Source organism: Betta splendens, chromosome 9 (genome assembly GCF_900634795.4).
Source record: "Betta splendens chromosome 9, fBetSpl5.4, whole genome shotgun sequence".
NCBI classification, from domain to species: Eukaryota; Metazoa; Chordata; class Actinopteri; order Anabantiformes; family Osphronemidae; genus Betta; species Betta splendens.
This window is the reverse complement of record NC_040889.2, coordinates 22237411-22251475: the sequence shown is the minus strand read 5'-3', so window position 1 is coordinate 22251475 and position 14065 is coordinate 22237411. Positions and strand designations below refer to the sequence as shown.

The window sequence follows — 14065 nt, the reverse complement described above, 5'->3', positions numbered from 1 at the left end:
GATGTATAATGGAAGAGCAAATAGCAGGAGACAAACAACACAAAGACAGATGGGAGGAGAGGACAAGAGAAAGAAGAAATTACCACAAGAAAGAGGTTGAGAAGGGAAAGGAAGGATAAGGAACGTACGCAATTCTTTAACTAAAAGTTTAGTTTCCTTCACGATATTAACAATTTTCGCATCAAAATGCCAAGCCACAACACACCAGGATAATCAGATATGCTCACACTGCACTGGTCCTACAGTAAAAGCTTAAATTCCAAAGCTTACTCACATCTCAGGGTTATATTGTCCTGGTCCAGGTCCCTCCTCCACAGCCCCCTCACTTCTCCTGCTGGTCTTATTGCCAAAGTGGACCCCTTTATACTTGTGTGCAGAACTCATCTCAGACTGGAGACAAAGACCAGGTGAAAAAAAAACAGAATGTCCAGATGGAAAAAAAGAGGAAGAGAATGATAAATGGCCAACAAAGAGGTAAGAAATAGAATTGACTAATTCACGCTTATCTGGCTTCTGTTCCGGTCAAGGCTCATGAAGTTGGGGCTGAATTAAATGTGAAGTTCAGCCAAATGCCAGCATATGTCACAGATCTGGAGGGAACCATCGTCCGCTCTTATCTCCCTCAGTTTTATAGCCTGCTTTTTCTGCCTCTAGTCTGAGGCTACATGTAGAAATGAGCTGTCCAGCTGCAGCCAAACACACTTTACAGATACTGTGTGCAAGGTTTTTATTCCCAGAAATATACTGCAGATAGCAGCAGCCACAATAAATGGGTCACCACTGGGGTAATTGGATTAATAAGATTAAGTCTGCAGACCCTAAAGCTGTGAACCCAAAGCCAGTGGAAAGTTGATGTGCTAACATGATGTGAAGATGTTTTATACTCACGTCATTTCACTGACATTACTCAATCACCACCTTAAAGGCCGGAGCTTCAGCTAAAACCCAAGCATCTGAACCTCCTTTGTCTCCATTCTCACTTTTTACTGACCAAACTGCCCGTTTCTATTCTGGGAGCCCAGTTATGGGAAGACCAGCAGGGAGTCTCACAAAGTTTCTGACTCCATATGGTGTCTGTCTACTTATCTCGACTTCAACAGCGGCTGGAGAACAAGATCTGAGGTACTTCTCCCCTGTGATTTTCCAATCCAGGTTTGAAAAGGGGAGAAAGGAAACAAGAATGTTCTGATGAGGAAGTTAAAACAGAAAGACCCAACTGCAGACACACACACAGAAGAGTGACAGTAATGTGCAGCTGGCACTGAGTTTAGAGGCACAAATTGCATATTTGTGTCAAGGAGAGCTTTTTAAAACCAAACCAAAACCACAACAAAAACACAACCACTGGGTATAATTTGGTTTTGATGAGGTAAAATGGCTGAGCGAGAATAAAAGTTTGTGTCTGTAGCGTTGTGTGGTTAGGTGGCGTGTTGTTGGTGAACAGGGTAGTCTTATTTACCAGGTAAACAACGACACTTCTCATTCAAGAACATTGTTTGAGTTGCTACTTTCCCAGTGACTCTTACAGATCCTCTATCTCTTCTGATCACCTGCCAAATCTACACACAGCTTATGGTGATGTGGTTTTAACTGTGCCCAGTCATTTTGTGCCCTAGCTCACACTGTAAACTGATCCTTATTACAACAACTACAGACATGAATGACATGATGAGTTTAGGGTCAGTGGAGTTTCATTTCTCAGGAACATACAGACAAAGACAAGTCGTGCTGTTATGACTTCTCTCTGATGTCTTATCATTCACGGTTGCCCTCGCCACTTTGAAGTTCTCAGACAACCACTTAATTCCGCCACTCCACTCTTTTGAACTCAGGCTGACCGTGGAGGGAGGGGGGGTGAGTTTGAAGGAATGAGCATGTCAGATGGCGAGACAGAGGAAAGAAAAAGGATAAACTTTCAAAGGCAGAGCAAGAGACGTGGAGATGCAGAGAGAGACAGAGCTCTGGATGGTTGCACTGTGGAGGGCCCTAAATCACAGCACGCCTCTGTGCCTGTACCGGTGTGTTGACACAACCTCGGCCAACACTCAAGGACGCTGTTGACTTCCTCTGGTCATTAACAGATGAAAAATGACTTAATTGAGAGCCAGACCAGCAGGCGTGTGCATTATTTTAAGTGAATATTGTAATATAGCTTGAAGAATAATTACTAATGGCTGTCTTTGTTGGCATGTAAAATGGATGAGCACTGGAGCACTGTGGCTTTTTTAAAGTGGAGTTGCATTCATTAGCTATGGAAATAGGTTTTGGGCCAACTGAATGAGGTGGGGTGGGGGTTCAGTGGTGCATTAGATCTGCCTAACACTAATGGACCTTGCCTCACGGGCAGAGAAAGTACACTCAGACACACACTAGCAGACTAATGAAAGCACACGTGCGTGCACAAATGAGCACTTCACATCCTCTGATGGATATACACTCAAACATTAACAGGACGGCGCATGCACATATTCTCATTCTTACCAGCAGTGGATTGTAGTAGGCTGGCCCCAGGGTTGTGTCTCTAGGAGGGGGCCGCTGCTTGCGGATCACACCCAGGGCATCCTGCTCATAGCCATAGGCCTGGCCCGGGGAGGGAATGGAAGGGATATCGGACTGATGAACCGGTCGGAGACTTTTAGCCTGCAGCCAGTGCACAGAGAGAAAAGGCAGGAGAAAGTCAGGGTTTGCGATGAAGAGAGTGCCCTGGCTTACAAAGTAACAGAGAACTGCCTGGGGCCTAGAGACTGACAGGGACTGAGGCAGAAAGAGAAGTAGTGAGGGTGGACACAGCAGAACAAACAAAAGATATGAAGGCAAAATTCACAAGAAGGACGTGAAGGGAGGAGTGGAAATGTAGGAACAATGTCTGCTCAGGTAAGAGCTGCCTCAGTCACAATGCAGTAAGAGCTATTCCACTAACGTCCTGTGGATGTGACTAAGTCTAAGCTTCTGAGCAGCCTGTCTGAGTACGTGTGAGTGCAAACGTGCTACACAGATAGCTTCAAGGAAGGGCAGCATAGAGGGAGGTTTGGGTCTAAAGGTTCAGCATTAACGCAGCATGTGTGTTTATATATGCTGGACATACATGTATTATTACTAATATTTTAATGCTTCTAATTATAATGCACTTACTGGACAACATAAACAAGTGTTGCAGAATTTCCAGAGTATTAAAGTAATGGACGTCGTATTGTATAACCTTCGCTTTGCTTCACCTGTCATAAAGGCAAGTGTGCACAAATGTGACATGGACTCAAACACCACAGCGAACACAGCAGATGGTGATTTTTTAATTACATGAGAAGAGACTGAGCGGCTTGACCAGAGTGTGTAAAGAGCGTTTCCCATCAACACTTTTTAAATAGCAATTCCCACAGGCTTGTGATGAGCGGTCAGCAGATGGCAAAACTGCCAAAGATAAGAGCAAAGATATTATCAGTGTGTGTGTGTGTGTGTGTGTGTGTGTGTGTGTGTGTGTGTGTGTGTGTGTGTGTGTGTGTGTGTGTGTTTGTAAGGACCAAAGGAAACGAGTTTTTTGGATTAAATATTTAAATATAAAAGTATATTAAATAGCAGTCACTAACTTCATGTCAGTAACTTTCCCTAAATACCATTTTTCTGCCGCTCTTCTCATCGCGTCTCGCGTCGTCCTCCGCCGGTACCACATCGTAGGCTCCGGGTCCAGGAACCTCTGACCTCGGCTCCTGAAAACGCTTGGAGCTACTCTTAAGGCTGCAGCCGCCGTGGATGTGGAGCTGTTAGAAACAGCGGATGACGCTTTATTCAAGAGGCCTAAATAAACATTGAACTGGTCGCAGTTTAAACTCCCAGTACCTTCACCGGCGAGGAGTCGTAGTGTCCGGGTCCAGGGCTGCTCTCAGCGGAGCCCAGCACCGGCTGCCTGCTGGTCAGGGACAGGAACGGGGCGTAGCCATCTGCAGACACGCCATTATTATGAACAGTGCACTCATATATGCTAAATTGTTCATTTTTAGTTATTTGGTTTAATGTATTGAGTAACTAGTGAAGCTTATGTTAAAGTCTGTAGTTTCTAAACTCTCCTAGCTACACGCAGCACTAAGCTAACAATGAACGCTTTGCTAACGTCTCTTCCGGGTGAAGTAATAAACAAACAGGTGGCTCATTGAGAAATGCAAAAACTCCGGCTACTTCGCACCTGACGCGTTGCGGTCGCCGCGCCTGATGTCGTACAACCCGGGGCCGACTGTGGACGAAGTGCCGCTGGCTTCCAGCACCGTCACCCGCGGAGCTCTCGCGTACATTCTACCAGCTCACCCGGGGAATAGAAGACGTTCTCTGGTTATATTGACGCTTACCGGGGCAGACGGCGGCTGCACGGTAACGGGCTGCGCGTGGGCCGTTGCCCGGTTACCGACAACGAAGACGAGGAAGTAACGCAATGGCAACGCTTATGGCGGGCGGATTTAACATGTATAAGATATACGAATTCACATTAAAGATTTCTGCAATGGAATTCTGCTTAGTCAAAACTCTATTTAGATATCCGCAACTACATTTTGACTAGTTACAAATGGAATTCTGGATAGCCGCAATTCCATTTTGAATTCCTATTACAGATGTCCATAATTTGCCTTCTCTCTTAAAGATGTCTTAAGTACGTTTTTGGATTTCTAAAACCCAGATATCAATAGTCATAATTCACTTGTAGATATATTTAATTGTAGCGTTGACTAGTCAAAATGTAGTTGGAAAAGCACTTGATTTGGCTTAGGGTTACACAAAAAACACAACCAAATATTTGTTCATTTAGACTCAATTTCTAACTAAATGGGAAATGATCAAATGACCAGCAGGATCCGTGCAGCCGATGTTGTCAATGAGTTTATTTGACCAGTGGAGGGCAGCAGCGATCCTCAGAAGGATCTGATCTGCCCTCAATTGACGAGAAGAAATCTGCTGCCTTCACGGTTAATTAGACATATTGAGAGACGTTGCACACGGAACGTTTCTCTGTGGTACGTCATAGATCACATTTGCATATTTATTTATGTATTAATTCCAGTAACAATTATTTGCATTATGTATTAGCGGTCCTATATTAATTTATAGAAGGTAAGCTGTGAAAAAGTCCCCGTCTTTACATGTTAGCATGTATTTACGAGGTTTCTTGAAGGCAACACAGGAGCTCGCCCCCCCCATCGCAGTCAGTCAGCGGCTATCACCTCCTACCGAGGTGTCACTGAAGGCAGTTAGCTAGCTCATTTATTTGAAAAAAAAAGCCCCTCTGCTTCACGTCTCCGGGCTTCTTTGCGCTATGAAGGGATCCAGGTTCTTTGTCGTGTTCTTGGTGCTTTCCGCGTCTCTGCTGTGCACGGCCGACGCGGGCAGGAGCAGGACCAGCAACCAGAACAGCTTCCGGCGGGCAGCTAACGGCATCTACCAGACTCTGAGCAGCGTTTTCGGCGAAGAGAACATCAGAGGGTTGTACAAGGTCAGTGCGGGGCCTGGGTTCTCCCGGTAGCGGCGCGCGTTGCTCCGGCGGCGGGCTGGAAGCAGCAGCGCAGCTTGGGGAACGGGAGAGAAGCGCGCCCGGGGCCGGGCAGCAGTTAGAAGGATGCCATTTTGAAAAAAACAGCCACTGTCCCATAATTGAATCAGTCTCGTGAAGGTGATGCACAAATTTAACGCATTCGTGCAGGTGTGCGTCCCATCCCCCCTTGACGCCTGCACGTTCTCCAGGTGCTCCAGGCCACGGCGGCGTTTTGTTCCTGCTCGACTTAACTGATCATAAAGGTTCACGTTTGCTGGCGTGGCCTCATTGGTCGAGCAGCAGTTCCTGCTGTTTGAAATGTACATTAGCGGAGTTTCCGCCAACGTGATCAATGTTCAGCCTTTTTAAATATTAAATTGTAATCGTATCGTCTTATATGAACATTACAAAGTGTGTGATACTTCCGTGTACATGTCCCGTTATGTCACTATGGGTTCCACATGTTTCCACATGTTCACAGTAGCCTGTCTGTGTATTAACCACTTTCTCAATGGATTTCACAGTTTTTCTCCAAAACGACGGAGCGGTTTGTCCATGGAGTGGACTCTCTGCTGGATACAATCTGGAAGATCTGGTCCGATCTACTGGATGTGATGGGCATCGACTGTAAGTCCTTCAATGTTGACAGTTGGACACAGTAAAGCAGCTTTTCTAAGCATCAACATGATGTTAATGTTCTGTTGTCCCTCCTTCTAGCCTTGAACCTCACCCACTACTTCAGCCCCACGTCTCTCACCAACTCTCCAGCGCGTGCTCTGCTCCTGGTCGCTGCGGTACTTCTGGCCTACTGGTTCCTCTCCATGTTCCTGGGGGCTTTCTTCTACCTGCTGCACGCGGTCTTTGGCCGCTTCTTCTGGCTAGCACGGGTCACGCTGTTCGCCCTGTCATGCCTCTACATTCTGCAAAAGTTCGAGGGCGACCCGGAGCGCGCCGTGCTGCCCCTGTGCTTCATCATGGCGGTGTACTTCATGACGGGGCCCGTGGGAGCGTACTGGCGTCGTGGAGGCGGGGCAGGGTCACTAGAGGAGAAAATTGACCACCTGGACACTCAGATCAGGCTGCTCAACATCAGGTTGAGCCGCGTCATAGATGGCCTGGAACGTAGCGGGGAGCAGTAGACTTTAGTGGTAGTGGGGGGGGGGGGTTGTTGGGGTCCATTTGCTGCCAGAATGCTGTTTTCCTGTGCACATCTGCAGCATCTCAGCCGCTGCATATTTACAACATTATCGTAAGATTGGGGCACAAACCGTATTTTAACAGCAACGGTTAATTTTAGTTACAAGATACCTAAATGCCCTTAGTGCGGACAGTTATCCACACTGAAGAGCATAAGCAAAAATTTCTTTTTTTTTTTTGACTTTTTGAAATGTTTTTATTACAGACGTGAGGAGAGATGTCGGATTTTTTTTTTGTAAGATGGTTTAACTGTACACCTCCGGAGGAACTGAATAAGTGGTGTTTGGTAAATGCTTAACCTGGTTGTTAGCATCTGATGCAGGGGACTGGTACCATCATTGTATTTCTGATACGTAAGAATCAAGTCATCCATTGTATTTTTTTATTTATTCATTCATCCATTTTCCTTCAATATGTTGAAACTATGTAGTTCCATCAGAAATCCATTCCATAGTGAGAACAGCTTTCCATCGGGACCTCTTTTTCTTTGTGTGTGTGTGTGTTTGTGTATGAGAGCATGGACAGGTGCACCCATGTGCACAAATGTGTCAGCGTGCATCCAGTTTGTGAAATGGAAGAGTACTGTAGTTAAAAGTCACCCTCCAATTAGAAGAGAAAGCAGACAGGCAACAGTAGCTCAGGGACTTAACCACCACATGTATCAAATTGGATATATGATCATATTGTTTTGGTGAGTTTTCCATTATTCACCATAGAGCACCCAGACACACGTTCTAGAACAGAATACAGTTTGCTAATGCCTTTTAGCAGTAATATTAGTATTGATTGCACATAAATTGGCTTAAAAGCAGTACTTTAGACACAGTTGACATATTTCTTGTCTCTTTCAGTTGTGTTTTATAATTTTCTGCCACGATTTGTTTTATTGCTTGTCTTCATCTGCTTGCAACAGACTCTTGACACTACTGAAGCCAAACAACACATTTACACACTGATAAGTGTATAACAGTGGTCTCCTGGTGAAAGGAAGGTAAACAGAGGGACGCTACCTGTTCCTTACTTGCCTGTGTTGATATTGAGCAGACTTGCAATCCACTTTTTTTATTTTGAAACAAAGGCCTGGTGCATTTTATTTAAAGAGGTTGTCTTAATGTCACAGATGTTATTTTTGCACACACTCGTCATTTGTCCCCTGCAGTAGAAACCCCCCATATACCGTTAAACAATCTGGCCTCGTTCTTGCATGCACTGTTTTATATACATGTTGATTAAGGTAAGGAACTCTTCCACAATGTGATGTATGATGTGATGAATTAGCCAGAAGTAAGTGAAGTTAGATTTGTTTTGTGTTTTTTTTATCCTAAATTTAATGTTTGCACTGATTTTTGTGGTGTATAGACCAAATTATTGCACTTATCAGTGCTGTTTTACATTACAAGACTAAACCAGACACACACTTTATCCTAAGAAGGCAAATCTTAAAAGCTGATGTCCTTTAGTGTGTACTCCAACAGCCTTCGTCCAGTGAGCTGTTTGTTTTACTAAGGGCAGCATGTGTGAATTTATGTAGTTAGGTAAAAGGTACTAATCATGTTTGTTATTGAAGGATGGGTTTTCTCCATTTGCTGATGGATAAGTCACTAAGGCGCCTGTTTGTTATGTATATGTGATTACAAACAAAAGCTCATGTACTTCAGTTGGTCAAGAATATTGTATTTCAAAAGAACCAGATGTGCAACTGTTGAGATGAGAATCTTGAAATAGTTTCCTCCCAGTGTTTTTTTTTTCTTCTTCCTAGCACAACAACATTGTTTATAAGAAATAAATGCTGGAAAAACCCCAAAGGCTGCAAGAGGCAGCTTTGGCTTTCTTCTCTCATCTGATGATACACTGTATACTCACAGTTGCTATTGTATTCGTATCACTTGTTCACACTTGAAGGATGTCAGTCCTGGTGTCATCTTCAAGTGTTGAATGCTTCATCCAGCTTATTTATTCTCTGTGAAGTGTCTTGAATGATTTGTGATTCCGTTCATTTATCGTACTGTATTCTACTTATTCCTTGTGCTCCATGTAGCCTGCCTTTTATAATCTGCTGTGCCAATGATTTGTGTTTTTGTTCATCTAAGGCATTATTTGTAACTGTCAGGTTTAGACTAGATTGTTTTTTAATTTCATTTCATGTTTTTAGACCTTTTCAACTTGATATTTCTGTACTTCAATGATGTGGCCACCGTCAGAGTGTTGCCTGCCTGCTGATGTCTACTTTGTGGGAGTGTGTCAGGGAGTGAAAACGAGGTCCAGATTTGAATAAATTAAACTCCAGAGTATGACTGAAAGTGTTAAACTTTGATTAATTTATCATTCAGTGCAGATTGGATTTCACTGTAAATGTCACAGTGTATCTTTACGTAGTAATAAATAGACTAGGTAGGTAAATATCTTCATACACCATAGTCATTATTTACAGGGTTGTTGAAATGAAATGTGAATTGAGTAGGTGATACTTTTCTGGGTAGCACCATACACACACAAGGCAATGACAGGTCTAATGAACTGCTTTTATGTTGACAGGTCACAGTGTAGCTTTATTTGGTTCATATTTGCTAAACATCTTTAGTCTCCTTTTTTATTACTCTATACAATATTATATCAAAAAATTATTATTCTGTTTTGCATAGTCATTTTCAGTTTGAAATATACTGAATATCAGCACATAACACCAACTATCAACTTTTGTTCAAGATTTAAGAGTCTTCAACAACCTGTAATAACTCAAATCTACATGAAAAGAACAACTCTTCATTTGGTCCAATACTTGAGGTTAAAGCTACAGTGCAGGAATCAAGGGCTATTACATGTTCTGACAAATGGGACTTCAAGTCTGACCTTCTAAGTATCTAGAAATCTTTTGTCATTCTTCATTGTATGGCAGTCTAATAAAGCATAAATATCTAAAATGTAAAAAAACTAAATATTGTCTTTATCCAGTGACACTGCTCAGGGAGCCACTGGATGTTCACAGGTAGGAATACGAGGTTTTACTGAGCTATTAGAAACGTGCCACAATTCTAATGTCCAGGGAACCTGTTCCACCAGAACCTGCACCAGAAACCTGAGCCTGGTTTGATCCTTGTCCCACCTGGATATGGTGGAGGCCAGTGTTGAAGCTGGCACAAAGCAAGTTGGTGGAGTCAGTTGGAGCCAGGGAAACTAGTGGTCCAGCACCATCCAGAGACAATGTCCCTAAACAAACTAAACAGAAGATGGCAAAAGACAGACTTAGAGCAGTGTGAGTGACACCAGGACAAATTCATACTGTGTTATGATTGGGTTTGTCACCTGCTGTGTTTTGGTCCCAGATTTTCATGGAGCTGTCATGAGAAGATGTCGCTACCCGAGCTGTGCCACCAGGAGGGGTAGGCAGGAACATACAGCAAGCTGTGGTTTGGAGATGACCTCTGTACTCAACAACCTTACAGCCCGGCTGACGCAGATCCCACAGCTAGAACACAGACACAAAGCCAGTGAGAACAAATGACAGTGTCAAAAGAATAAAAAATATCTACAAAGGTTTGTGAACACAGAGGAGACAGAGTTACCGAAAGTCATGAATCAATATTCCAATGTACTTGTTTATTAAAGACATATACAAAGAGAAGCATGTTTCACCTAAAACAAACTAAAAATGAATAATGTGTCAGGAGACACTCATTGAGCATAAAACTCCTCCATGTCAAACACCACAAGAGAAGCAATAAAAACCATTTACGCAAGGGCAGCGTCTAATTAGAGGAATGAAAAACAACTGGTATTTACAGAGTAGCTCCTGCACTTCAGCCTCAGTCCACTGACACAGCCACAAAACATTTTGGTAAAGTCAATTAGAGACTGTCCGGTACCCACTTCTACCACAAACCAAGTTCATGAGTAAACTACTGCAAAACTCAACTCTTCCCATCACCCAGAACCCACGGACACATCCACTGGCCTCACCGTGGATTCACAGCCCTGCCCTCCAAAGCCGTTGCTGCTGGACACCAAGTAGTTTCCATTTGGAGAGACGTCACAGTGGGTCTGGATGTATTGCTTTGCCGGAAAAGTATTGGTCACCTGCCATGTACGACTGTCCCACACTCTATTCAGATACACAACCACACATTATGGTAGAAAAGGTTACAGTATGATCGTTGTACATATTACCAAATTATCAAATCATCATAATTCACATAACAGAATGCAAAAAAAAGAGTTTTTACTGAATTGCAATTGCCTTACTGTGCTGCAGATGGCACATGAGCATCTACGCTAATAGAGTTGCTGCAGGAAATGTTTCTGTACCTTATGGTCTTATCCTCAGAGGTCTGGACTATAGAAGAGCTGCCTGGCACCCAACACACATGGGTCACCTGGACAGGGAAGAGAGGGAAGCAGAGACACTGAAACCCTGCAGGGCATGAACTCATAAAGTAAAGGTCAGACAGAATGGCTCATCAATTCACTTTATTTTCTTGAGGCAAGTGGAAGCTTGAAATAGTTCTCACTACAACGCTGTGTGCACCAAAGCCCTCACCAGGTTTCTGGAGATGTTGTGTCTCTGTTCACATTTTGCTGATTCTATATCCCACCGGCACATCCAGTTGTCCCGAGAACCGGTGCACAGCTTTCTCCCATCTAAAAACAACAATCAAAACAGTTTTCATGTATACAGTGAAGATCAAAAGACTGAACCACAGAATATTGGAGCTACTAATACTAGTTCTTTTAGCAGTTACAACACTTGAGAGAAATAACAAATTACCCTGTGGAAGTTGATCATAATGAAAGACATATCCGAACTTGCATATGGGACATGTGGAAGACTGTACTGCACTGTATTACTTAATCTACTCTAGCAGCATCTTGATTAGTTCCGCACATACATTATTTATACCTTCTACATTATTTTTTATTATCGGACTTTATGAGGAATGCTGACATACTACAAATTGCAGACTGGCAATTTTATCTTAAGTAATAAAAAAGTTACAATACCAGGGCTGATGGCTAGTCCGTTGACCACCAACTCATGACCACAAAATTCCTGAATAGGTTCATCCCCCTGGTTTAAGTCCCACATCAGAACAGTCTTGTCTCGTGAGGCACTAAAAATCCATGTACTACCTGGAAAACACAGCACCTGGCAGATAGATGGAGGCAGAATTAACAGCAGACAAGGTTGGGTGTGGTAAGGAGGATACAAATGCAAAATGTGTGACATCACTGAACAGCACAGCACCTTCACTAATGCTCATATAACATAGATTGTACCTTGGTAACCTCACGGTTGTGACCCTGGAAGGACTGACACATCCGGCCTTGTTTCCAGTCATACACCACCACAGCCTTAGGCAGATCAACATATAGTACATTTACTCATGCAGACACTGGCTGCTGTATATGCTTATGTACATCGTCATTCATTGTCTAACAGGTGTATCTTGTGTTCTTAAATATAAGAACACAATCAGAAAGCGACTTTTTTAAAACCATTGCTAGCCTTAATGACCAGCTGAAAGGTTTTGCAGTGTGACAAACAATAAGTAGTAGCATTGTTACCTGGTCACTCCCACCAGAAACACACAAGTCTGGACTGAGATTTGTGACAGTGTTGATAGATCCTTGATGTGCAGGTTCATACTGAACCACTTGACTGTCAAAGGTATTGTCTGGCTTTTCCCCCTGAGATGCTCTGTATAGGAAATAACAGTAAGGAAGAGGACACAACCAAAACATACACAGGCATTGTTTTTTTTTTTAAATAATATCAGATACAAGAAATGGTTGTGTCAATATAGCAGCAAAAATAATTTATTTCAGATATACTGTAGTATCATACTACACTTACAGTGCACACACTGTAATGAACTGTGGCTATAAAAGTTATTTCAAAATTCCCATCGCCTTCAGTTTAATTTTTTTATTAAAATCCAAATTATAATTGGAACGTTGCGCTAATAGTAAGACAGAAGCTGTTTCAGTGGTACCCTGTGAACCCCGTCTCACCTGTAGAGCTCAGACCTCTTGCGAAACTTGCTCTGTAGTTTGCCCATGTCAGCCTAGGAGCATGCAGCCACACTAATGTCAGGGAAAACAGAAGCAAACTGCACCACTGCACAACACAAATCATGGTTGGACAGACTTTACAACCGCTGTGAGTGGCGGTGATGAGGGAGAACAGCTCAAACACTAATGGAACCATCCAAATTAAGTGAAGTTCAATATGTAAGTGTTCAATAGGTAAATTGTGTACAATGTACTTGATTACACTGGATTGTATCCAATTACAAATACTACTAATACATGCTTATACACTAAAATAAATATTGCATAGATAAGAGACACTAAGACAAAGTGAGACACATTTCACACAGCAGCACAGATAAGCTCCTCCTTCGTTATTCCGGCGACCAGCGACAGGAAGGAGAGCGCTCAAATCCTATTAGAGCCACATCATTACTGTCGCAGCGAATTAACGAGTCACTCGAAAACACCTGCTATGAGCTGTGCTGGCAGTGATTGTGTAACAACAAGGTTTAAATGGAAAGAGAGAAAAAAATGACGAGTCGCACCCGCGTGGGGACGTGCGGCAGCGTTCCTTACCTGTCACGGGCAGATGGGTGGCTAACTGACTCGCTAGGATGCTAAACAATCTTTGCCTTTCATGCCAACAGAGCTAGGTCAACGCGCGAGCACGACAGCGGGCGAAGACGCTTGTTAAAATGTGGAAATGTCGTTGTCCAGACGACGCACGGGTATTTTCCAGAGTCTGCCATCACAGTGTGCGGCACACGTCCACGAAATCTGCCTCTTAACTACAACATGCTCATCCCCCCCGTCCGTAGCGACCACGGAGCGACGCTTTCTCGTTTCTAGGTAAGGATGATGTCACGTGACACGGAAGCGGAAGTACTTGAAAACTGTCTGTTACAAAGTAAAAGTCTGCTTTATTGATATGAATGTCCTTGTTTGTTGATGAAGTAAATTCTCATCTTGTAATATTTGCAGTCTTTAAAATGCGCTAATATGGCAGTTGTTATGTATATTTATACCAAGGCCTGTTGGATAAACATTAAAAATGCTTACTTAAAATATTCTATCCTTAACCCAGTTTGACATTTACACATATTATTTATTGAACATATTTTAAGCAAAACAGGATGTTTTTATATCATCACACCTTTGCATGTAATTGGTTCCATTGTAGTGACAGAGCTATGCACTTTGTCTGCTGAATATAGCGAAGGTTAAACGGTTTCTGACCTGTGGCTGCTCTTCTGTCAAGGGAGTTGCTTGGTTGACCTTCATTACATACAGGGGCTGAATCACTCCCCGAGCTCCAAATCTGGGACTCGC

General features: G+C 43.2%; 3 protein-coding genes across 6 annotated transcripts in view; 1 reads left to right on the top strand and 2 right to left on the bottom strand.

Moving 5' to 3' along the window:
* Positions 1 to 4763, bottom strand: part of stpg2 (sperm-tail PG-rich repeat containing 2) — a 35367-nt gene extending 30604 nt beyond the window's left edge. Inside the window, exons 1-5 of one of the 3 annotated variants that reach the window (XM_055512135.1) lie at positions 4178 to 4763; positions 3835 to 3935; positions 3612 to 3755; positions 2482 to 2640; positions 275 to 390 (exon numbers count right to left, since the gene is read on the bottom strand). In XM_055512135.1, the coding sequence (XP_055368110.1) occupies positions 275 to 390; positions 2482 to 2640; positions 3612 to 3755; positions 3835 to 3935; positions 4178 to 4283 (626 nt within the window). In that variant the 5' untranslated portion in view covers positions 4284 to 4763. The remainder of the gene's footprint in view (positions 1 to 274; positions 391 to 2481; positions 2641 to 3611; positions 3756 to 3834; positions 3936 to 4177) is intronic. The other 2 variants (XM_029161137.3, XM_029161136.3) reach the window with 2 other exon arrangements.
* A 154-nt stretch (positions 4764 to 4917) lies between these two features.
* On the top strand, positions 4918 to 9003 carry bri3bp (bri3 binding protein). Its single transcript, XM_029161141.3, has 3 exons — positions 4918 to 5473; positions 6037 to 6139; positions 6230 to 9003. Exons 1-3 carry the CDS (start codon positions 5297 to 5299, stop codon positions 6649 to 6651), a joined length of 702 nt encoding a protein of 233 aa, XP_029016974.1. The 5' UTR covers positions 4918 to 5296; the 3' UTR covers positions 6652 to 9003.
* Positions 9004 to 9230: 227 nt separating this feature from the next.
* wdr31 (WD repeat domain 31) lies at positions 9231 to 13611 on the bottom strand. Of its 2 annotated transcripts, none has more exons than XM_029161140.3 (10): positions 13313 to 13611; positions 12716 to 12787; positions 12269 to 12401; positions 11981 to 12055; positions 11705 to 11849; positions 11244 to 11344; positions 11012 to 11079; positions 10667 to 10808; positions 10013 to 10175; positions 9231 to 9925 (listed from the first exon to the last, which is right to left on the bottom strand). In XM_029161140.3, the coding sequence occupies exons 2-10, from the start codon at positions 12760 to 12762 to the stop codon at positions 9723 to 9725; spliced, it is 1077 nt and encodes a 358-aa protein (XP_029016973.1). In that variant the 5' UTR covers positions 12763 to 12787; positions 13313 to 13611; the 3' UTR covers positions 9231 to 9722. The 2 variants fall into 2 exon arrangements, with proteins under 2 accessions (XP_029016973.1, XP_029016972.1); XM_029161139.3 differs by having other exon boundaries at positions 12716 to 12768.
* Positions 13612 to 14065: the final 454 nt, after the last annotated feature.

Excerpts from the sequence above, each read along its gene's own strand:
- bri3bp (XM_029161141.3), top strand. The coding sequence starts at position 5,297 with ATGAAGGGATCCAGGTTCTTTGTCGTGTTCTTGGTGCTTTCCGCGTCT. Across the intron at positions 5,474-6,036 it reads ACATCAGAGGGTTGTACAAG|TTTTTCTCCAAAACGACGGA; the intron begins GTCAGTGCGGGG and ends TGGATTTCACAG. Across the intron at positions 6,140-6,229 it reads GGATGTGATGGGCATCGACT|CCTTGAACCTCACCCACTAC; the intron begins GTAAGTCCTTCA and ends CCCTCCTTCTAG.
- wdr31 (XM_029161140.3), bottom strand. The coding sequence starts at position 12,762 with ATGGGCAAACTACAGAGCAAGTTTCGCAAGAGGTCTGAGCTCTACAG. Across the intron at positions 12,402-12,715 it reads AAGAGGTCTGAGCTCTACAG|AGCATCTCAGGGGGAAAAGC; the intron begins GTGAGACGGGGT and ends TTTCCTATACAG. Across the intron at positions 10,176-10,666 it reads GGCAGGGCTGTGAATCCACG|CTGTGGGATCTGCGTCAGCC; the intron begins GTGAGGCCAGTG and ends TCTGTGTTCTAG.